Source organism: Bos indicus x Bos taurus, chromosome 28, assembly GCF_003369695.1.
Source record: "Bos indicus x Bos taurus breed Angus x Brahman F1 hybrid chromosome 28, Bos_hybrid_MaternalHap_v2.0, whole genome shotgun sequence".
NCBI classification, from domain to species: Eukaryota; Metazoa; Chordata; class Mammalia; order Artiodactyla; family Bovidae; genus Bos; species Bos indicus x Bos taurus.
Window position 1 is genome coordinate 35,475,414 of NC_040103.1, and position 25,129 is coordinate 35,500,542.

At 46.0% G+C, this 25,129-nt stretch overlaps 1 protein-coding gene across 4 annotated transcripts; it reads left to right on the forward strand.

The window, feature by feature from the left end:
• Window positions 1-1,391: 1,391 nt before the first annotated feature.
• On the forward strand, window positions 1,392-9,916 carry LOC113885353 (collectin-43). 4 transcript variants are annotated; one of them, XM_027530638.1, is made up of 8 exons: window positions 1,432-1,530; window positions 2,069-2,166; window positions 2,783-2,984; window positions 5,679-5,786; window positions 6,109-6,180; window positions 6,570-6,686; window positions 6,875-6,958; window positions 9,358-9,916. In XM_027530638.1, the coding sequence occupies exons 3-8, from the start codon at window positions 2,786-2,788 to the stop codon at window positions 9,741-9,743; spliced, it is 966 nt and encodes a 321-aa protein (XP_027386439.1). In that variant the 5' UTR covers window positions 1,432-1,530; window positions 2,069-2,166; window positions 2,783-2,785; the 3' UTR covers window positions 9,744-9,916. The 4 variants fall into 4 exon arrangements, with proteins under 4 accessions (XP_027386441.1, XP_027386438.1, XP_027386439.1 ...); XM_027530640.1 differs by lacking the exon at window positions 2,069-2,166 and having other exon boundaries at window positions 1,392-1,485; XM_027530637.1 differs by lacking the exon at window positions 2,069-2,166 and having other exon boundaries at window positions 1,425-1,530.
• The last annotated feature ends 15,213 nt before the right edge of the window (window positions 9,917-25,129 follow it).

The following is a 25,129-nucleotide window of genomic DNA, read 5'->3' on the forward strand; positions in this document are numbered from 1 at the left end:
CCAATGAGGTGGCCAAAAGGGAGGCTGGAGACCTGGGGTTGCTGATGTGCAGACCTGGGAAGAGACCATAGAACCCTTCCCCACTCTATGAGCAGGAGTGGGGCAGGTAGAGGGGCTGCTGAGGCAACAGCCTGTGGGGGGCAGTGTTTGGGGGAGCTGCCACCCAACAGGGGTCACTCTTTTGCTTTCTGCTGTATCTAGGGCAGCCCTCCACTTGCCTTTTGGGGACCCCCTATAATGGGGTCCAGTCCATGCCCTTGGACCCCATTATAGCACAGATGTGGTGTTTCCTTTGTGTGACTTCACATTCCAAGAGAGGCCAGTTCTCTCTAAGGGAAGGGTTGATGGAAGAAATAAGTCACAGGGAACTACAGGCAAGCAGAGATGCCAACAACTAGCCCACAGTCACCAGGAATGAGAGTTGCCCTGCGATGGTTACAACAATGTATCAGCAGCTTGGGGATCTGAACTGGCCACTAGGGCCACATCATGGAGAAACACTGGCTAAAACAGTGGAGAGATTAGGGCAATCAAGTTAAGGGAGGATGGCTCCAATACTTTGGCCACCTGATGCAAAAAACTAACTCATTTGAAAAGATCCTGATTCTGGAAAAGATTGAAGGCAGGAGGAAAATGGGACAACAGAGGATGAGATGGTTGAATGCATCCCCCATTCGATGGAAATGAGTTGAGTAAGCTCCGGGAATTGGTGATGGACAAGGAAGCCTGGCTCGCTGCAGTCCATGGGGTCCAAGAGTTGGACACGACTTGAGCAACTGAACTGAACTGAGGGAAGCCTGGCATGCTGAAGTCCACGGGGTCACAAAGAGTCAGACACAACTTAATCACTGAACAACAACAATTCTATAAAAGGCACGTGGAGGGCTGCCCTAAATACAGGAGAAAGCAAAAGAGTGACCCCTGTTGGGTGGCAGCTCCCCCAGACACTGCCCCCCACAGGCTGTTGCCTCAGCAGCCCCTCTACCTGCCCCACTCCTGCTCAGACCTGCCAGGCAGCTCCCAGCTCTTTGCTAGTGTCTGAGCACTCATGTTGAGATGAGAAGGAAGAGAAATGGGCACAGCAGGTGCTGTTTCTTGGACTCTGCAGAGGCAGGCTGCTTTTGCAAGAACTCTAGATGATTGTGCAACTTGCTGGTCTTCTCTGGACCTTGGATTCCTGGACATCCGTGAAACACAGACACTGGTGCTGCCACTAAACTCTCAGGGCTGCAGTGAGGAACCCATGAGATCCTGGGCTGAAGGTGCTCTTTGAACTCTAATGTGTGTTTTGAGTCATGAACATCAGCGGCAAATGTCCAGAATCCAGGTGGGGGCGAATTGACTGAGTCAACAAGCCAAAATTTGTCAATCTTTTCTCTGGAAACTGGCACTGGAACCTCAGGTTACAGCACAGGTATAAATACTCAATATTGGCTGAGGAACTTCAATTTGTGTGGAGGTTCTGAAACCCTAGAGGACGCAACTGTGAGTGTCTCTGTCCTAGCCTCTCAACTTGCTTTCCTGTGTCCTGTGAGTATCTTCCTGCCTGAATGGGCGCTTTATCCTACTGGTGCTGAGGAAGGCAGGGTCTGTACAGCTGTTCCAGTCCAGGAGGGTGAGTGTTGGAGGTGGGGTACAAGGTAGTAATGGATGCTCTGCACTGTGTTCCTTTTGTCTGGTGGGAGATGTGTTTCCTGGGCTGGGAGAAGGGGAGAGTTGGATGTGACATCCAACCAGATCTCTGATGCCATTGTCCCCATGGTAAATGCAATTCATCATTCTCTTGGAAGGAGGCACTTCTCTGTTCAGAAAGCCCCTTTCCTCCCACTACCTCAGCCAGCCAGTGGCCCTCTGTCTTTTTTTGCACAGGTCACTCAGGCTTTCTTTCAAGTCTTTCCAATGCCCATGAGCCCTTTCCATGGTCAAAGCTTTACAGTTTCTGCCTCAGAGAAGAAAGAAGCCCAACAGTGGGACTGAGCCATGTCCTGTACCCACCCCTGATCTCACTTAGCTCCTCAGTCCCTTTCTGATGGTAATTGGAAGCTCTATTGGACATCTGCTCTTTCAGCCCCTGAAGCCAGCCTTCCGCTAACTGTGCGTCTCACATGTCCCTTCCTCCATAAGGCCGCTGGCCCAACTCCTCTTGGAAGTCTGGACAGACTCTAGGTATGCCAGGGACTTTTCTCGTGGAGCTCAGGGATGACAAACCCTGGTAAACACACAGTCATGCACCCATCCTGTCCTCAGGACAGACCTCACCCAGTTTAGGACGCTGGCTTTTCTTCAGACAGCACTGCAGACCTCCAATACTAGTCTATCCAGAACAGCAAGTGAGAGGAAACAAGTCTGCCTTGTCACAGCTAAGTCAACCACCTTACTGATACAGAAAAGGATAAGCAGGTCCAGAGAGGGGACAGGTCCCACCCGAGGGCCCTCAGTGAGTCCCCCCTGGTGTGACAGTGGCCTCAGTGAGGAATTCTACATCCTGGTCACAGTGCCCCTGGCAAGGATGACAAGCCCAAAAAGGGATGACACAGAGCATCTGAGAGTAGGTTCTTGCTGCTGGCAGACCAGGTCAGAGGCCCAGCTGGTCCACTCATGTCCTCCCTGGCCAGACCTTATCCTAACTTTCCGTAAACTGCTTTCGGAGCCCTGCTGCTCTTGTCTCCAGAGGATGGGAGAGGAGATGAGGGAAGGGCTTCTCCTGATCTCAAGGAGCTGGGCCAGCCCTAATCCTCATCTTTGGACCAAGAGCAGCCCCTCTTTGTATTCCTCTGCCTAGGACATGCTTCCCCTCCCTCTCTCCATATTGCTCCTGCTCACACAGTCCCAGAGTTTCCTGGGCGAAGAAATGGATGTCTATTCTGAGAAAACCCTCACCGATCCCTGCACCCTGGTTGTGTGTGCTCCACCAGCAGATAGCCTTCGTGGTCATGATGGACGAGATGGGAAAGAAGGCCCCCAGGGAGAGAAGGGGGATCCAGGTAGATCTGGGACCATGGGCCTGTCTTGGTGGGAAGGGGTGGGCACTTGTAACCAAGCCAGAAACTGAGTCCTCTGCGGGTGAAGCCTTATAGATAATCTTCTTCCTCAATGGGTGGGTTTCACCCAGATTTTGAGCCCACCTAAAACACGGCTTTACTGGTTCACTAAGACTGGCTTCCCTGAGCCTCCAGCTTCATCATCAGCTGTCCTTATTCCTCCCCTTGAATCTTCTGACTCCCACCAGCCCCAAATGCACAAAGAGTAAATGACTGGTATTTGGAGTCGTCTGCTCTAGAACTTAACTACAGTCCATTTGGAATAGTGCCTCTGCAGGATGTTAAAGATTTTTAATATTTAATTAAGCTCTACTCCATGATGGGTGGGAAAGGCTGAGACACTGTAGCCCCATAAGCAAGCCTGAATAAAAGGATTTTCCCTAAATATATTACAGAGGGAAAGAAAGGAAGCTTATATTTCACAGTCCAGCCCTGTGCTTAGGAGTTCCCTTGAGTAGTTTATTTAATCCCACCAAAACTCTAACAAGTGATGCATTAATCACATTTGACAGGGAAGACAACTGTGACACAAAGATGCTAAGTGAAACCCAACCTGGAAGGCGAAAAGGACATGAGTTTCTTTTTCAGACACATCTGTGCTTGTCTACTAGCTCTGTTTCAACAACAGTCCCCTAGGGAAAAGTCACTCAGTGTTTCTGAGTCTCAATTTGCTCATCTTTGGATGGAAATAATATGACCATACAGTGACAAATAGTTGAGCCAAGCCTTCCCCCACCACCACATTTATTATTATTATTATTATTTTTTGGTGAGGCTTTAGGATAATGTTGCATCCTCTTGCTGTAATCAGCAATCAGGTGGATTCTCCTGAGGTTTCCCAAGATACTGCTTATTAAGGGAAGTGTCTGAGAAACACTGCCCCACAGGAGAAGATCTGGGTGTTACTGGCAAGAAGAGAGAATTCAATGAACCAGCAACAAGGATAAGGGCACCACCGTGGCACTGAACCAGGGCTGTGGGGGGGATCAACTGAGATCTTTGAACTTTCTCTAGTTTGTATTTTGGTTGGGGAAGAAGGAAATGAGCAACATTTGCAGGATCTTTGTTGCTGGTTCCTACACACCCCAGTCTTTGTAAGTATCTGTCTGTCCTTTACAGACAGAAAGTAGCTTCCAACATGAATGAACTGGGCCTTAATAAGGCTGCCTAGAAGTGAACTCAATAGTGGGGTGGTATTCAAGGTACTAGCATTCTCTAGCTCCCAGAGTGTCCTGAATTGAATCACAGGGCAGGGGGTGGGGTAGAGACTTTTCCTACAGTGGCTCTCAGCTGCATGATGTACCCCAGACCTCCCTTTTTGTGCGTTCCAAGCCTGGCTTTGGGTTGGTGCTTGGAGAGAGAACAGTGCACAGTCGGGCCAAGACCAGGCTCCACACTGGCTCCCCAGATCCAGGCACTGTCATCCTTCAACGGTGACAGGTCTGAGAATTTCCTGGAGATCCGAGCATCCTCAGATCCTGACCAGTAGGGCTGGGTGGGGCCAGAGTCTGCACTGGGGACAACCTGCCCCACAGATTCTGACACACATGTTCCCAAGAACCTGATGGAAAGGACAAGATGGGCCTGAGAGGACAGACCCCTGAGCAGAGATAGAGGGTGGGGCTGGGTCACTTGGTGATGCCCCAGACGTGTCGTGCAGGGCCAATAACACCTGGGCCCTGCTTGGGGGGCTGTATTTCCAGGGACAATTCCTTCTTTCCTCAGTGCCTCTGAGATTCCTGCCCAGAAGGATTCAGTGAGAGAGTCTGTCCAGGGGGACAATTCTCCCCTGGGAGTAAAACCTCACACCCCATAGCATTCCCACCACCCAGCTCTGCTGATCTCTCTGAGCTCATTTCCTTCCCCTCCTCCCACACTCCCTGGACTCTGACCACACTGGCTCCTTCTTGGTCCCTGAGCACGCACATCCCCCTGCCTCCCCAGGGCCCTGTCCTTGCTCAGTCCATACACATCCCTATGGCTCACTCCTCACCCCCATCACAGCTTCACTCATAGACTCCCTCTCTGGCCATCCTATTTGGAAGACACCCCCACCAATTCTCTAGGCTTCAATTTACCTCTGTAGCACTTATTCTGATCTGATTATCATGTTAAACAGTTTCCTTTTGGTTAAGTATTTCTACATAGTTGTTTAAGCTCCATGAGGAAGGGATTTTATCTGTTTTTTTGTTTGTTTGTTTGTTTTTCCCACAAAGAATCCCATGACAGCACCTGGTATGTAGTAGAATCTCAGTGAGTACTTGTGGAATAAATGAATGTAAATGGCCAGGAGATAAGGCATTTAAGTACACTTCTTGTATTTCAGTCACTCAGTCCCCGTCTGACTCTTTGTAACCCCATGGACTGCAACATGCCAGGATTCCCTGTTCTACATTATTTCCTGGAGTTTGCTCAAACTCATGTCCCTTGAGGTGGTGATGCCATCAAACCATCCCCTTCTCTGTCATCACGTTCTGCTCCTGCCTTCAATCTCCATGGGGTTATTTCAGGGAAGACTGGAGCTTCTCAGGGGACAATATCTTTAGGAGGAGGCTAAAGATCTTTTAGCCTCATCTTTTATGCACTCCACTTCCAAGGAGATTCAGTGTCACTGACTAGGCTGGTCCTTTTTCCCAGGGCCTCCAGGTATGCCTGGACCAGCTGGAAGAGAGGGCCCCTCAGGGAGGCAGGGGAGCATGGGACCTCCAGGCACACCAGGCCCCAAAGGAGAACCTGGGCCCGAAGGTAGGAGGGTGGTATGTGGCCGGTGAAGGAGGGAGAAGGGAGGGGTGATGTTGGCAGCCGTGGTGGGGACCAAGGTATGTGCACAGAGCCTGAAGAAGCCTGGAACCTCCGCGCCTGGTAGGCCTGGCCTGGGCCTCTCCCCCCACAGTCCTACACTGACTGGATTTCCCCAATACTGTTCCTGGAGGAGACCAGGTGGTCAGGAGCAGTCTCCCAGGTCGCTCTCTCACCTGGAGCTGTGGGTGTCAACCTGAACTGCTGAGGAAATGGTATCTGCCGAGCGCACTCTCAGCCATGTTTCTCCAATGTGTTCCTTCCTCAGGAGGAGTGGGTGCCCCAGGCATGCCCGGCTCCCCAGGCCCCGCAGGTCTCAAAGGAGAGAGAGGTACCCCTGGTGAGCCCGGAGTCCCTGGAAGTGCTGGGGCGGCAGTTGAGCAATGGACATGGGGATGGGCTCATGTTCCCCTGTGCCTACCACCACCACCCTCCAGGTCAGAGCTGGCATTCCAGGGAGAGAGCCAGCTTTGGGCTCTGGGAACTGTCTGTCTCCAGGGAGAGGGTGATGTGAGCAGCAGGGACTATTTGTGTTCAGGGAAGGCTGGTTGTTGGGTTAAGGGACAGTCAGTGTACAGAGAGGATGCACGCAGAGGATCCAGGCACTGAGGGCCATTTGTAAAGAGGGAGGGCATACTGCTGAGGATATGACAGTCCATGTACTGGGGGAGGTGAAAATTGCAGGAAAGTGTGCCCAGAACTCACACAACAATTCTTTTCTGATCCCAGGGCCTGGTGGAGCCATCGGTCCACAGGGACCTTCAGGTGCCATGGGTCCCCCAGGACTGAAGGGAGACAGAGGTGATCCTGGAGAAAAAGGAGCAAAGGGGGAGACTTCAGTCCTAGGTAAGAAAGGTCTGGGGGCTCTAGTGGGTGTGGAGGGGCCAGCAGGCCCTCTTCAGTTCAGCATCTCCTCTCATGCATCCCACGTCCTTATCCCACCCCCAAGATGCGTCACCCTTTCCTGAGCTCTGGGCTCTGAGTGACCCCAGGCAGCGCTGGATCTGTCTTCACTTGGCCTCTCTCTCCTGCAGAGGTTGATACTCTAAGGCAGCGGATGAGAAACTTAGAGGGAGAAGTTCAACGCCTCCAGAACATAGTCACTCAGTACAGGAAAGGTGAGCTCCTGAACCCGACCCTGAGCTGCCACTGAAGGCAGGCCTCAGACTGAGTCTGGGCTTGGCTTGGAGTTCACTGGGCTTGGGTCTAAATTGGACTTCCTGGGACCATGACTGGGACTGGACCTAGATCTGGGGCAGGAGTGGGGCTAAGGACAAGTTTGGGACAGAGCTGTTCCCCACGTGCTCCAGAAGCTCAAGCAGACACACGGGACAAGGAGGAGGACATGGTCCATGTCACCAGTCAGCAGACCTTTACTACAGCCCACCCTGGGCAGGTTCCTAGGACATATAAAGGGACACCCAACCCAGGATGCATTTCTTCCCTCTGTGGGGCCAGGTATGCAAATGCCCAGAGAAGAAGCTGCACAGTCCATAGCAGCAGAGAATCCAGCATGATCCTGAGAGTGGGGGTGGGATGCTGCCCATGGGGTTCAAGGCTGCTGGGGACCTATCCTTGGTGTGTGGCCCCCAAGTATCTTACCCTAAAGATGTCCCTGGGTCTGGAAGGAATAGGCTGCCTCCAGTCTCTGGCCAGTGCTGGACTCTCCTGCACCTCTTGTGGAGTTTAAAGCAGAGGATCTTCCCTAAGCCTGGATCCTAATCAGGCTGAGGCCTCCTAGAGCACAGACCTGAGTGCCCTGCGTCTTTGGGACACTCCATCAACTACCCCTCCTCCTTCTCTCCTCTCCCTGATGACAGCATTGAATGCACATCACTTATCAAACCTGACTGATCCAAGAAAAGGAAGAGTTTTCTGAAGAAGCAGAGCATTAAGGGGCCTGATTGGGTGAGACATAGGGTTGGCTCCTAAGAACTCAAGCCAACTAAGTACTGAAGTAGTGGGATGAGAATTCTCAGCAGTTTATGTCTTCCTTCTTGCACAATCATATTTACATATCTATTTACTACCTCATTCCCTGGTAGCTCAGCTGGTAAAGAATCTGCCTGCATTGCAAGAGACCTGGGTTTGATCTCTGGGTCAGGAAGATCTCCTGGAATGGAAATGGCAAACCACTCCAATATCCTAGCCTGGAAAATCTCATGGTCAGAAGTCCCTGGTGGGCTTCAGTCCATGGGGTCAAAAAGAGTTGAGTATGACTAAAAAACTAACCCTTCATGCAGACTGATATAAACAAAGGTGAACTTGGGCATATGTGCTGGCCACCTGTGTGTACCTAAACACCATCACTCAGTCCACACCATCTACATACATGAGCGCACATGCACACATATGCACACCCATCCAGATGGACCTTGAGTCAGCCCATGTACCTTCAGATGGACACATGGATGTATTCATGCATGCACACACATACCCACCCAGATGCATGGGACATAAACCAATCATGGCACACAAGCTTGCACTGACCTTGTCTGGGGCTGTCTGGGCGCCATCCTGAATACGTGGAAAATCTGGTCTCCGATTGCTTGTTGAAGCTACTCAGAGGAACAGGGCAGTGGATCAGGGTGCAGCCTGGATTCAGAACCAGCCCAGTGAGCCCTCTTAGGAGCCCTGAAGATATCCATGCAGACCCTGGAAGTCAGAGGGGTGGATGGGATGGAAGAAAAAGAGATACTTAACACGTCACATCGGGGATGCTGTTTTGCAGTGTACCTTTTCCTTAGAAATATGAGATTAGACTCTGAAAAGAGAAGTGACTTTCCCTTGTCACCTGGCCTGTCATTGCCAGGGTAGGGCTGAACACATGACTTTCTGAAGCCCAGACAGGGCTCTCTCCAAAGCTGATCCCACTCTGCCCTCCCGCCCCCGCATAGAGCTCTTAGATGCCATCATCCCCTGCTCAGTGATCCAGGGAGGCTGACTGGCCATAGGTTCACCTGCGAGCATATGGAAGCCAACACTGGACTGCCCCCAGTGCAGAGGTCAGCACTTGGCTGCTCTCAGATGCACCTCTGTCCTCCCCTTTCTCCTCACCCCTTCACACAGCACAGAATGGCTCAGACAACTCCTCATGCCCAGTCATCATGCAAGGGTGAGAGTGAGCCACCTGTTTGGTGTTTTCCACACTCTCAGGAACTGCCCTGGACTCTACAGTGTCATTTCCCTGCCAACGTCCTTCCTATTTACACAGTAATTAAAATGCTGGATTCTCGTGAACAGCACGGGGAAGAACAGAAAGTGCATGTGGGAGCTTTAGTATCACCTCCAACAAGGTCTGATCCTCATCTACATTTGAGAGTTGGGTGACTTTGGTCCTTTGCATAAGCACCTGATTTCCAGGGTCCTCACCTCTTGCATGATGGATGCTTGGGAGCTAAGTGCCTTGCTTTTGTTCTATCTGGTGCCCTGGTACCCTCGTGGGAGCCTGGGACTCCAGTTGAAGCACAAGGTCTAGCTGCTGCACATCCCCAGCCTGACTCTCCTCTTCCCCTAGCGGTGCTCTTCCCTGATGGCCAGGCTGTCGGGGAGAAGATCTTCAAGACGGCAGGTGCTGTAAAGTCATATTCGGATGCAGAGCAGCTCTGCAGAGAGGCTAAGGGACAGCTGGCCTCCCCACGCTCTTCAGCCGAGAACGAGGCCGTGACACAGCTGGTCAGAGCCAAGAACAAGCATGCTTACCTGAGCATGAATGACATCTCCAAAGAGGGCAAGTTCACCTACCCAACGGGGGGGTCACTGGACTATTCCAACTGGGCCCCCGGGGAGCCCAACAATAGGGCAAAAGACGAAGGCCCAGAGAACTGTCTTGAGATCTATTCCGATGGCAATTGGAATGACATAGAATGCAGGGAGGAGCGCCTCGTGATCTGTGAGTTCTGAGCCCCCCGGGGAGGAAGGGGGCTCAGAATGCCAGGGTTGTGAGCTGCCAACATCCCTATAAAAAGGTGACCCTCTGGTGCTCACAGCTTCCTCACTGAGCCACAGGATGAGGCCAGAAGGCAGGCCTCCTATGGAACTCCTTCCTCAGAATAAAGTTCTAAACTGTCTTCACACTTGGAAGTCTTGTCACAGAAAAAAAAGGGGGGGTGGGGGGGGCGGCGCAGCCTGCTTTTCCTGGGGCAAGGGCTAAAAGGAGGTCTCCAAGTCTCCCCTGTTGAAAAATTCAGTGCCCCTGCCTCACCAAGATAGATGTCTAGCCATCCATCTCCACCAACCATCGGCCACATATGACCCCAATGGTCACTGCCTCCTCCTTCCCCTTCCTCTCCTGCCTTCAATCTTCTTATCCTTCAGTCTCTTTCACTTGTCTCTCCTCCTTCCTGGACACTCCACAGAGGGGGAGCAGGATCCTCAGCTCTGGCTCCCTTCTCTCCTTGCACTCACTCTAGGCTTGGGCTCATTCTCTCCCATGGTTTCAAATTCCTTCTATTGATGCCTCCCCCAGGTAGAGCCCGGTTTGGACCTCCCTCCAAACCCCAGACTGCTCTCACCAAGGCAACCTTGGAGGTCACAGTGGAGGGAAGCTCCAGCTTCTCTGGCCAGATTGAGTGGACTTAAACCCAGTAGTCTACCCTCACCCTTGACCTTGACAGCCCAGGATCTCTTTCTTCCCATGACAATGTGACTGTGGATGGCTCATCAGAGAATGTACCATGCACAATCCTAATCCCTTCTGACGTTTCAGGCAGAGTGGGTGTCCAACCATGTTTGACTCATTCCCCAACCTCTTCCTGCCTTGAAGTACAAGGGATGTTCATCTTCACTCTGCCTCCGGGATAATCTAGTCAAACCCTTCTCATTTTACAGACATGGAAACCAAGACACAGAGCGGAAGGGAAACTGCACTTAGTAAGCCAGGAGACAGGGTGCCTCTGGGACTGACACCTGGTGTTTGTCAAGTCGAGTAAAATTCAAGCTTTATTCTCACCTAGACATCCAAGGACAAAGCTAGTGGCCAAAGCTGAGCTCTGCTAAAGCAAAGAGATAAGGTGCCCACTCCTGAGTTCAACAAAGACTTCCGTGTCTACACATGCTCAGGAAGGCTTCTTGGGGATCAAAAAGAGAGGGGCCCCACCCCATAATAAGTGTGGACATGCACCCATAAGCCCCTGAGAAGGGATGTATCTTAGAAAACAGTTTCACATGCACCTGGGGGAGGGTCCATGGACCAGTCAGTTGTGAAGAAATTAACAGGATAATTATCCAAAGGTAAGCAAAGACACTGAAGGACCATCCTATATAAGTTAATTTATGTCACATCTTTACTGCTCTCCCTCTCATTCAGGACTCCCGCACTCCACCATGGGTGTGTGTCTCCACTTAGCTCTGACTACTGCACTGCCCCTTATTAGAGAGGATGACCATACCCTTTTTCTCTGGGGGCATATTTCTGCCTTCTTCTGTCTTAAATAAACAACCTGTTTCTCTGTGTGCTCTGCCATATATTGTGCTATATCTCTAATAATAAACTTTTAATCTAATTTACAGTTTTTTCCTCCTTGAAACATTTTTGCTTTCAAATGGGGGAAGGAGCCGGAGTCACTTTGCTTCTAGCCTTTAGTCCCTGGTGGTGTGTTGGCTAGGATTCCTGGGGTTTCATCCAGGGTACCCAGGTTCCATCCCTGGGCAGGGAACTAAGATATCCCTTTAGGAGCACTCACTGCTCTCCCTCTGAGATCAGGAGCACTGGTGCTGCAACTCACTCATGAAAAAGGTCATCTGACCCCAGAACTTACACTTTTGGCTTGTAATTTTTAGATCAATGCATCTGTATACTTAGTTGATTACACTGACAATGTACTGCAGAGAAAAATGTAAAACGACATCTGCACTTCAGAAATTGGAATGAGGTCTGAATGAACCACAGGCTCATGGGAGAGGGTGATGAATACCCCTCCTCCAGACAGGGAACCAGCCAGTCTTTCCTTTGATCCCAGGGATCAGAGGCACTGCCCTCTCTGGCCTTTTCTGAATAGGACCCCCAAGCCCCACCCCTCTTCCCAACACCATCAAGATACTGAAATAAGCATTTCTAAAATAATGAAATATCTGAAAAAATAAAAGAAATTAACCCATTTTAATAGTTTAAAACAACAAAATGCCTAGAAAAAAATTCAACCACTTAAGTGAAATATCTGTACAATGAAAAGTATACAACTTTGTTGAAAGAAATCAAAAGCACAAACAAAAGGAAAGATTATGATGTTCATGGATTGAAAGAATTAATATTGTTAAAACGGTCATAGATTTAGAGATAGATAATAAATTTAAAGTTATATTTCTGCTTTATTGACCATGCCAAAGCCTTTGACTGTGTGGATCACAATAAACTGTGGAAAATTCTGAAAGAGATGGGAATACCAGACCACCTGATCTGCCTCTTGAGAAATTTGTACGCAGGTCAGGAAGCAACAGTTAGAACTGGACATGGAACAACAGACTGGTTCCAAATAGGAAAAGGAGTTCGTCAAGGCTGCATATTGTCACCCTGTTTATTTAACTTCTATGCAGAGTACATCATGAGAAACGCTGGACTGGAAGAAACACAAGCTGGAATCAAGACTGCTGGGAGAAATCACAAAAACCTCAGATATGCAGATGACACCACCCTTATGGCAGTAAGTGAAGAGGAACTAAAAAGCCTCTTGATGAAAGTGAAAGTGGAGAGTGAAAAAGTTGGCTTAAAGCTCAACATGCAGAAAACGAAGATCATGGCATCCGGTCCCATCACTTCATGGGAAATAGATGGGGAAACAGTGGAAACAGTGTCAGACTATATTTTTCTGGGCTCCAAAATCACTACAGATGGTGACTGCAGCCATGAAATTAAAAGATGCTTACCCCTTGGAAGGAAAGTTATGACCAACCTAGATAGCATATTCAAAAGCAGAGACGTTGCTGTGCCAACAAAGCTTCGTCTAGTCAAGGCGATAGTTTTTCCTGTGGTCATGTATGGATGTGAGAGTTGGACTGTGAAGAAAGCTGAGTGCCAAAGAATTGATGCTTTTGAACTGTGGTGTTGGAGAAGACTCTTGAGAGTCCCTTGGACTGCAAGGAGATCCAACCAGTCCATTCTGAAGGAGATCAGCCCTGGGATTTCTTTGGAAGGAATGATGCTAAAGCTGAAACTCCAGTACTTTGGCCACCTCATGCAAAGAGTTAATTCATTGGAAAAGACTCTGATGCTGGGAGGGATTGGGGGCAAGAGGAGAAGGGGACGACAGAGGATGAGATGGCTGGATGGCATCACTGACTCAATGGACGTGAGTCTGTGTGAACTTCGGGAGTTGGTGATGGACAGGGAGGCCTGGAGTGCTGCGATTCATGAAGTCACAAAGAGTCGGACACGACTGAGTGACTGATCTGATCGGTCACCATCTATAGATTCAATTCTATCCCTATCAAAATTCTAATGGAATTCTTCACAGATATAGAGAAAAGTCCCAAAATTTGTATGGAACCATAAAGGACCTTGAGTAGCCAAAGCAATCCTGATAAAGAAGAACAAAGTTGGAGGTATCACACCTCCTCATTACAAAATACACTCCCCAAAGCCATAGAAATAAAAACAGTATAGTTCTAGACTAAAAATAGACACAGACCAATAGAGCAGAAAAGAGAGCCTAGAAAGAAATTGTCCGATTATGGTCAAAATATTTGACAAGGAAGCCAAGAACACCCAGTGCGAAAACGGTGGTCTCTTCAATTAGTGGTGTTGAGAAAACTGGATCAGCACAAGCAGGACAATGAAATTGGACCACTATCTTATAACACACACATAACACATTAACTGACATCAATCATAGACACTAGACCTGATACCATAAAACTTCTGGAAGAAAACATAGGGTAGCAGTTCCTCAACATCAAATCTTGGTCATGATATTTTAGATATGACTTCAAAGCACAAACAACAAAGGCAAAAAAAAAAAAAAAAAAACCGAGGTGACTATATCAAATTTAAAAGTCTCTGCACAGCGAAGGAAACAATTAAATGAAAAGACAGCCTACACATTGGGAGAAAATTTGCAAACCATGAATAGCAGTTACAATACATATGAAGAGCTCATACAAGTCATTAATAATCTGATTTTAAAATAGGCAAAGGGAAAAAAAACAGACATTTTCCCAAAGAAAAGACAGAAAAGGATATAGATATATGAAAAGATGTTCAAGACACTTAACCAGAGAAATATAGATCAAAACCACAATAAGCTATCACCTCACACCTTTAAGAATGGCTATCGCCAAGAAGACAAGGTATGATAAGTTTTGGCAAGGATGAAAAGAAAAGTGAACTTGTCATGTACACTATTTGTGGGAATGCAAGTCGGTTCACCTACTATGGAAATCAAAATGAAAGATCCTCAAAAATAAATAAATAAATAAAAAGATCCACCCTATGATCTAGCGATCCCATTTCTGGGTATACACCAAAAGGAAATAAAAACAGATTTTCAAAGAGATATATGCAATCTCATGTGTTTTACCGCATTTTTCTTAATAGCTCAGATATAGAAACAAATAGGAGCCCATCAACAAATGAATTGATAAAAAGATGAGGTATACCATATGCACAATGGAATATTATTCAGCCATGAGAAAGAAATATATACTGCCATTTGCAATAACATGGATGGATCTTGAGGACATTAGGCTACCTGAAATAAGTCAGACCAAGAAAGACAAATACTCTAAGATATCACTTATACATGGAATCTAGACAAGAACAAACTCAAAAATAGAGTTAATGGTTACTAGGGGATGACAAGGAGAAGGGTTAGAATATGTTTTTTAAGTGTATAAACTTGCAACAGGTAGTAAATATGTCCTAGAGATCAAATACCTAGTGAATAGAGACAATATCCTATTGCAATGAAACTAAGAGACTAGAACCTAATATTCCATCCACTAAAAAGAAATTATAACTGTTTTATGACAGAGGTGCTAATTATCACTACAATGGCAATCATATTACAATATATAAATATATCAAACTAATATGTTGTACATTTGAAATATACACAATGCTATATGTCAAGTATATTTCAATGTAGAAAACAAAAAAAGAAATTTTTGCATTCCAGAAACTAGAATCCAAGTATGCTTGAATTTCTCTTTCATTATCTCTCAGAATCAAGGTGAAGAGATAATCTGGGCTAGCAATTTTGAATCAATATTTTATATCAAATATTTTGCTAAACAATTTTTGCATGTTATATCATACAATGTGAAGGGTTAAATAAAAATAAATATGTCTCTATCTTCTACCAATGGAGGAAAACTTGGTTTGGTGCATTCACTCATGGGGAAGGGACCCGTATTGTATATTCATCTCAAAGTAGAAAATGAAGTCACATGAGGACATTGTAGAGAATGTAAGCAACAGGGTCAATTTGATTATAGGATGTTGTCCTTGATGACTATAGTCAACACTAGAGAATAATGAACAGTATATACTATGTGGACTGTGGATAAAATAATACCCATATTTCGAGTTTCAGACCAGGATTCCTTTTTTGCACTACTGTTTCAGATGGCTTTGACACAGGACAGCTTACGGACTAGAAGAATAATTTTGAATGGAATGCTTCATGTAAAAGAGGAAAACAAATAATGTATCTAGTGATCAAAGAGACAGCTAGAAAGAAAATAGTTAATCTAGAGGGAGCCATATTCAGGCTACCAGCAAATAAAGTAAAGCAACATATTAAAGATCAGGTTTTTAACAAATGTTGTAGTACCCAATTCTTAAAGAGATGGGAATCCCAGACCACTTGACCTGCCTCCTGAGAAATCTGTATGTAGGTCAAGAAACAACACTTAGAACAGGACATAGAACAACAGACTGGTTCCAGATTGGGAAAGGATTTTGTCAAGGCTGTATATTGTCACCCTGCTTATTTAACTTACATGCAGAGTACATCATGAGAAATGCTGGACTGGATGAAGCACAAGCTGGATCAAGACTGCCAGGAGAAATATCAATAACCTGAGATATGCAGATGAAACCACACTTATGGCCAAAAAGCAAAGAACTAAAGAGCCTCTTGATGAAAGTGAAAGAAGAAAGTGAAAAAGTTGGCTTAAAACTCAACATTCAGAAAACTAAGATATGGCCCCATCACTTCATGGCAAATGGATGGGGAAACAGTGGAAACAGTGGCTGACTTTATATTTATGGGCTCAAAAATCACTGCAGATGGTAACTGCAGCCATGAAATTAAAAGATGCTTGCTGCTTGGAAGAAAAGTTATGACCAACCTAGACAGCATATTAAAAAGAAGAGACATTGCTTTGCCAACAAAGGTCAATCTAGTCAAAGCTATGGTTTTTCCAGTAGTCATGTATGGTTGTGAGAGTTGGATTATAAAGAAAGATGAGCACTGAAGAATTGATGCTTTTGAACTGCGGTGTTGGAGAAGAGTCTTGAGAGTCCCTTGGACTGCAAGGGGATCCAACCAGTCCATCCTAAAGAAAACTCGTCTTGATTATTCATCAGAAGGACTGATGGTGAAGGTGAAACTCCAAACTTAGGCCATCTAAGGTGAAGAACTGAATCATTAGAAAAGACCCTAAAAAGATCATACACCATGACCAATTGGCTTTATCCCAGGGATGCAAGGATTCTTCAATATCCACAAATCAATGTAATGCACCACATTAACAAATTGAAAAATAAAAACCATACGATTATCTCAATAGATGCAGAGAAAGCCTTTGACAAAATTCAACATCCATTTATGATAAATACTCTCCAGAAAGCAGGAATATAAGGAACATACTTCAACATAATAAAAGCTATATATGATAAACCCACAGCAAACATTATCCTAAATGGTGAAAAATTAAAAACATTTCCTCTAAAGTCAGGAACAAGATAAGTGTGCCCACTTTCACCACTACTATTCAGCATAGTTTTGGAAGTTTTGGCCACAGCAATCAGAGCAGAAAAAGAAATAAAAGGAATACAAATTAGAAAAGAAGAAGTAAAACTCTCACTCTTTGCAGATGACATGATCCTCTACATAGAAAACCCTAAAGACTCCACCAGAAAATTACTAGAGCTAATCAATGATTATAGTAAAGTTGCAGGATATAAAATCAACACACAGAAATCCCTTGCATTCCTATACACTAATAATGAGAAAATAAATTAAGGAAAAAATTCCATTCACCATTGCAACAAAAAGAATAAAATACTTAGGAATATATCTACCTAAAGAAACTAAAGACCTATAAATAGCAAACTGTAAAACACTGGTGAAAGGAATCAAAGAGGACACTGATAGATGGAGAAATATACCATGTTCATGGATTGGAAGAATAAATATAGTGAAAATGAGTATACTACCCAAAGCAATCTATATATCCAATGCAATCCCTATCAAGCTACCAATGGTATTTTTCACAGAGCTAGAACAAATAATTTCACAATTTGTATGGAGATACAAAAAACCTCGAATAGCCAAAGCAATCTTGAGAAAGAAGAATGGAACTGGAGGAATCAAAATGCCTGACTTCAGGCTCTACTACAAAGCCACAGTCATCAAGACAGTATGGTACTGGCACAAAGACAGAAATATAGATCAATGGAACAAAATAGAAAGCCCAGAGATAAATCCACGCACCTATGGACACCTTATCTTTGACAAAGGAGGCAAGAATATACAATGGATTAAAAACAATCTCTATAACAAGTGGTGCAGGGAAAACTGGTCAACCACTTGTAAAAGAATGAAAGTAGAACACTTTCTAACACCATGTACAGAAATAAACTCAAAATGGATTAAAGATCTAAATGTAACACCAGAAACTATAAAACTCCTAGAGGAGAACATAGGGAAAACACTCTCTGACATAAATCACAGCAGGATCCTCTTTGACCCACCTCCCAAAATATTGGAAATAAAAGCAAAAATAAACAAATGGGATGTAATTAAACTTAAAAGCTTCTTCACCACAAAGGAAACTATAAGCAAAGTGAAAAAAGACAGCCTTCATAATGGGAGAAAATAATAGTAAATGAAGCAACTGACAAACAACTAATCTCAAAAATATACAAGCAACTTCTACAGCTCAATTCTAGAAAAATAAACGACCCAATCAAAAAATGGGCCAAAGAACTAAATAGACATTTCTCCAAAGAAGACATACAAATGGCTAACAAACACATTCAAAGATGCTCAACAACACTCATTATCAAAGAAATGCAAATCAAAACTACAATGAGGTACCATTTCATGCCAGTTAGAATGGCTGCTATCCAAAAGTCTACAAGCAATAAATGCTGGAGAGGGTGTGAAGAAAAGGGAACCCTCTTACACTGTTGGTGGTAATTCAAACTAGTACAACCACTATGGAGAACAGTGCGGAGATTCCTTAAAATACTGGAAATATAACTGCCTTATGACCCAGCAATCCCACTGCTGGGCATACACACCGAGGAAACCAGAATTGAGATACATGTACCCCAGGGTTCATTGCAGCACTGTTTATAATAACCAGGACATGAAAGCAACCTAGATGTCCATCAGCAGATGAATGGATAAGAAAGCAGTGGTACATATACACAATGGAGTATTACTCAGGCATTAAAAATAATTTATTTGAATCAGTTCTAATGAGGTGGATGAAACTGGAGCCTATTATATAGAGTGAAGAAAGCCAGAAAGAAAATCACCAATACAGTATACTAACGGATATACATGGAATTTAGAAAGATGGTAACGATAACCCTGTATGCGAGACAGCAAAAGAGACACTGATGTATAGAACAGTCTTTTCGACTCTGTGGGAGAGGGAGAGGGGGGGATGATTTGGGAGAATAGCATTGAAACATGTATAATATCATATGTGAAATGAATCACCAGTCCAGGTTTGATGCATGATATTGGATGCTTGAGGCTGGTGCACTGAGATGACCCAGAGAGATGGTATGGGGAAGGAGGAGGGAGGGGTGTTCAGGATGGGGAACACATGTATACCTGTGGCGGATTCATGTTGATGTATGGCAAAACCAATACAATATTGTAAAGTAATTGACCTCCAATTAAAATAAATTTATATTAAAAAATTTTTTTAAATAAAAAAAAATCAGCTGAAACATAAAAAAAAAAAAAAGAAAAGACCCTGATGTTGGGAAAGATTGAAGATGGGAGGAGAAGGGGACGACAGAGATGAGATAGTTGGATGGCACCACGAACTCAACAGGCATGAGTTTGAGTAGACTCTGGGAGTTGGTGATGGACAGGGTGGTCTGGCGTGCTGGAGTCCAAGAGGTCACAAAGAGTCAGACACAACTGAGAAACAACTGAACAAACAGATAGTACCCAATATTCTTTGGGGGAGCTTCCCTGGTGGTACAGTGGTTAAGACTTCCTGCTTGCAATGCAGGAAATATGGATTCCATTGTTGGTCAGGAACTAGGATCCCCCATACCTTGCTCCATGGCCAAAAACAAAAGAAAGAAACCAATAAGCTATGGGTCACAGGGACTTCAAACTGAGGGTACACTGGGGAGAAAACTTGTTTTTCTTTTTTGGCTTTACCATGTTGCTTATGGGCTCTCAGCTCCCTGACCAGGAACTGAACCCAGGCCACAGCTGTGAAACCCAGGAATCCTAACCACTGGGCCACCAGTTGTTGGGGGTTCTTTGTACCTTTATACCAACCCATTCTTAAACTCTCAAGAAGACATGATTCTCCTGATTCCCTTTGGGATGTACAAGACAGCATTTACTCAAATCCTAGTAGTTATTTATCATCCCTTGGGAATACATGTGGCCTTAAGTGGTTGAGGGGTACAGGCTCATTTGAATGGATGGTTAAGAAGGAAAGTCCATAAAATAATTAGGGGTTGGGCTGGGTGGGCATGTGATTTATTCCTTTATTCCTTATCTCCAAGATACACCTATGCTGAACCACCTCTCCTGTAAGTTCTGAAGTAAGTGATTATGAAACAGAAGTAACTAGGATCTTGTGCTTGAGGGCCCTAGGGCCCCAAATCCACCTTCCCCAAATCCACCCTCTCCTACCCCTTGGGATAACCTAATCATCTCAGGTGTTTGACTTTATCCTTGGTGGGGATTGAGACACAATTATACCTAGATGAGAACTGTTCTCCAAAAGGTAGGAAGATAGTGATTTGGGGTATATCTTAGTCTCTTTTGGAGAAGGCAATGGCAACCCACTCCAGTACTCTTGCCCAGAAAATCCCACGGATGGAGGAGCCTGGTAGGCTGCAGTCCATGAGGTCACTAAGAGTCGGACATGACGGAGCAACTTCACTTTCACTTTTCTCTTTCATGCTTTGGAGAAGGAAATGGCAACCCACTCCAGTTTTCTGGCCTGGAGAATCCCAGAGACCAGAGAGCCTGGTGGGCTGCCATCTATGGGGTCACACAGAATCGGGCATGACTGAAGTGACTTAGCAGACTTAGCAGTTAGTCTCTTTGGATACAAATGAAAGAGTCATTTGTATCCAAAAACTTTGATCCTGCTTCAACTGGCTTGCAAGTCAGACATGCCTGAAGCAACTTAGCAGACTTAGCAGTTAGTCTCTTTGGATACAATGAAAGAGTCATTTGTACCCAAAATCCTATGATCCTGCTTCAACTGGCTTGCAACACCCTTCTGTTCTGCATGGAGAGAAAGGAAATTCAGTCTCATCAGAAAAGTACTTCTCTGATACAGCCTGCAGGAAGAGTGTTGATTCAAACTCAGGTGCTTTTCATCTGGACTTGGTGGCTGCTTATGTCTGAACATCTGTCCATAAGAGTTGAACTTATAGTCATATAAGTGGGCACATGAACTGAAGGCATGGATTTCAATCCATGCCTAAAACCAAGAAAGGCATCTGAGCCACAGAAAGTGATTTTTCATTTGGATCCCAGCTCTTAGCAGAGGGAGAAATGTTTTAAGGAATGCCTGTATACCTGAGGACTTGAGTACTCTGGGTAGTGAAGGGAAGGAGGATTACTATTTGAGCTAAGAATCAACAAATGGGAGCTACTAAGACATCAACTTCAAGGAAATGAAAGGACAATAAAGGCAATAGTATATGAAGAGCCCTCCATTCTAGCCAACCAATGGACAAGCCACTCCTAGCCAGGTGTGGACAGTTGCTCTGAATTTGTACCTAGTATACAATGATCAGATGAAAGGTATAAATCAAACCCCCAAGATTTGACCTCAGAGACATTGCCCTCTGCCTGACAGGTTAGGAGGGAAACAGCTGGAATCTTACTTCTTCTGATGTCCATGTTTCCTTTTTCCTGCCTGTGTTATGGTTTCAGAAGCAAAGAGCTCAGCACCCAGAACAGAGCAGAATGGGTCTATAAATGCTCTGGTGAAGCAGGTCTGGGAGACCTCCCCTGACAGTTCCCAGAGACCAAAACAAAAGCAACCTGCCCACTGCTGTTGGGCTGGACCTCACAGGCCTTCATGCCTTGTAGATGCCCTGCCCTAAGACTGAAGCAAGGGGGAGAGACCGCAACAAAGACATCAATGGTTATTGGACAGGGCATCTTACATGTTTGAAACACATTATCCTAGAGTGATGTGCCAATGTTTATAGCAGCTAGGAAATGGCAGCAATTTTTGGCACTGGGGAGAAGTGTCAATGTGTCCCCCTACCCTTTACAGGGGGAGTTGATGTCAGCTGGGCTTATCTGTTACCAGGGAAACCTGCAGGAAGAGCAGCAGCCAGCATGTAGGTGGTTATTAATTAAGCAATGTATGAAATAGGATTGAGCAGTCCTGTGAGTGGAGCAGGGACTGGTCGAGCAGGGAGATGTAGTAAAAGCAAGGGAACAGCATCTCAAATGGGCTGACCATACACTCCATCCCTACATAACCTGTATGACCTATGACCCTTACTATCTAGGTCCACCCCTCTTCCACAGTATTCCCGGCCTCAGGTATACAAAGGTGCACCGCAGTCAGATACCACAAATGCAATACAGACAACCACAGCTGCGAGTACTGAGAGTCCAAAGAGTAGGAAGTCTTTGGAGACAGGCATTTATCAGGTCAATTTTTCATGGAATTCCTGAGGATAACAACAGCATATCACTGTTAGACCCACCATCAGATTCATTATGGAGTGAGGTCACTATTGCCATGTCTGCAAATAGATTCCTTACCACTCAGACTAGACATGAAATGTAAGATGTCTAACAGACTCAGTGCAGGGAAGATCATGACCAGTAAGCAAAATACAAGCAGTCACAGCATTCTGACATAATAACGCCCATGACTACGTTTTTTGTCCTGGCTAGAGTACCATTACTCTGTGCAAACTCAGTCCACTCCAGCCAGTGTCAAAAAACACTGGAGGGGTATAACAGAACACAAGGTTAATATAATGGTGCCTTTCTCTAGTGGAGGCCCTAGATTAATTTCTTAGTTATTTTATGTGGGCACAGATGAAATCTTTAAGTCCCTTATTCCTAATCCTTACAGGGCTGCAAACCCGAAACACCTGGGACATCCATACCAGTTTCAGTCCCAGAGCCACTTACAGAATGTTCCCCTGGGCGTAGATCCTGTGGCAAGGACAAAAGTGAGTTATTCTCCTGATCGTTAGCTGTCAATGATATTTGGGTGATCAACAGTTGAACTCCGATGATGTTGAAGAGTTTGCTCTGGGTTAACACGATGTAGGTACGCCCTGTGCTGACTGCTCTTGGAATATTTAATGAAAAGCTCTGTGACTTAAGCTAGCCTCTTGGTTCACAGGTTGAGACAGTGGGTTTCCTGCATCTGTTGTTGCTTACTCAGTCCACTCGTCCTTCTATTAGCCTGGCAGCAGTAGGGCTGTAGGACAGGTGGAAAAGTCTGGGTATGGCATTTTTACCAGCCCATTCCTGAACTTCATGGCCACTAAAGCGGTGTTTTTTTGCATTGCTCAGCAACTTGAGTAGGCCCACTGTAGCAGCTTCCACCTGTTTGTTGTAAAGCATGTAGGCTGCATAGAGCTTTGTTCCTTGACACTATATCACTGCTCTGCCCCCTCCCACACCTGGGACCAGAAGCCCAGAGGGTACTCTTTTTATTTCGCCATTGCCACCGGTCCTAACCAAACCCTTCATGGTAACCAACCATGGCCAATTCACAAGCTGTCCCAGTTAGTGTCTCTAAAGCCTGTAATTATTTAGGGGTGGTGGGTCAGGGGTATGTTTGTATTTTGTAGAAAACAATAAAACCAGAAAGGCTCTTGTGTTTTGCCAGTATCACAAGCCCTCCCCAGGCAGTCAGGTGAAGCACAAGCCTAGGCTGCTACTTTTAAACTGTAAAGAAACTGAGGTTAATAGGATGTCATCAGTTTAATGGAAGAGAAAGATATCTCTCACAGGAACCCACATGCTAGGGAAATGAACCCTGGGATTATCCCCACAACTTTCCCTTCCTGTCCTCATTCTCCAACATCTCTGCACTCACGGGATTTTCTGTAGCTTTCTGGCTGACTCACCAATTGTTGGGCTTCACCCTGCAGCTGTGCACGCGTGTTGATGCCCAGCCTTGAGACCAAAGCAAGAGTTGGGAGACAGGGACAAAGATGTCCATGGCTTATTAGATAGGAAATCTTACGTGTCCAGAAAAGAAGGGTCCTAGTGCAACAGCATACCATGTTCAGCAGAGAGCAGGAAGGACGTGGAGGCACTCTTCACCACTTGAGGGAGGAGCCTACCAGTCTAACAGAGAGCTGACGTCAGTTTGTTCATCAGTTACCAGGGAAACCAGTGTCTGGGGCAGCAAGCATGTAGGCAGTTGCCGTTAAACCCTATAATTAAGAGAATTGGATAGTCATGTGCATCTATGGGGTCACACAGAGTCGGACACGACTAAAGTGACTTAGCAGCAGCAGCAGCAGCAGTGAGTGAATAAGGGTTGGGCAGGGGATGAACAGAGAGCGTAGAAAGCCATCCTGAGGCAAGTGGAGAGTTGTCCTAGATTGACAGCAGAAAGCAAAAGAGTGACCCCTGCCAGATGGCAGCTCCCCGAGATGCTGTCTCCCACAGGCTGTTGCCTCAGCAGCCCTTCACCTGCCCCACTTCTGCTCAGATTGGCCAAGCAGCTCCCAGCTCTTTCCTAGTGTCCGAGCAGTAATGTTGAGATGAAGGTGGAAGAGAAGTGGCCGCAGGGTGCTAGCTCTTGGACTCTGCAGAGGAAGGCTGCTTTTGCAAGAGTTGTAGATCGCTGTACAACTTACTGTTCTTCTCTGGACCTTGGACCCCTGGACATCATGAAATACAGACACCGATGCTGCCATTTTACTTACAAGGCTGAAGTGGGGTACCCATGAGATCCTGGGCTGAGGGTGCTCTTTGAACTCTAATGTGTGTTTAGTCCTGTCAACATTAGTGGCAGGTGTCCAGAACCCAGGTGGACACCTGAGCTCAGGTGGGGGTGAAATTGAGTGAGTCAATAATAAGGAAATTACCCTACTTCCTGAAGAGAAGTCTCAGGAAACTGGGGCTGAGGGTCAAGTTATAGGGCAGATATAAAGAGCCAATGCTTACCCAGGAACTCTAACATGCTTGGATATTCTGGACCCTTACAGGAAGCAATTGTGAGTATCTCTGTCCTTGCCTCTTAATTTGTTTTCCAATATCCAGTGAATATCTCCTTGCCTATGTGGGTGGTTGAAGAAGGCAGGGTGTGTGTAGATCTTCCACTCTAGGAGGTTCAGTGCTGGTGGTGGGAGCAAATGAGGCAATAAGGGGTGCTCTTTACTCTTCTCCCTTTGTTTGGTGGGAGATGTCTTTCCAGGACAGGGAGAGGGGGAGAGTTGAATGTGACATACAACCAGATGTCTGATGCCATTGTCTGGAAGTCCCCAGGGTAAATGCAATTCATCATCCTCTTGGAAGGAGGCACTTCTCTGCTTAGGAAACCCCTTCCCTCCCACTACATCAGCCTGCGTGGCAATCCTCGGTCCTTTGCACGGTCCCTCGGGCTTTCTTCCAGGTCTCTGCAACTCCCATGATTCTTTTCCATGCTCTAAACATTACAGTTTCTCTCTGAGAGAGGAAAGAAGCCCAACACTGGGAGTGACCCACGTCCTGCACCCTGATCTCACTTAGCTCCTGAGTCCCTTTCTGATGGTAACCAGAAACTCTACTGGACATCGGCTTTCCTCCTCTGAAGCCAGCTTCCCCCTGATGGCACCCATCTCACACGTCCTCTCTACCAAGAGGCCCCTGTCCCAAGTCCTCTTAGGAGGTCTGGGCAGGACTCTAGGTGTACCAGGAACTTTCCTG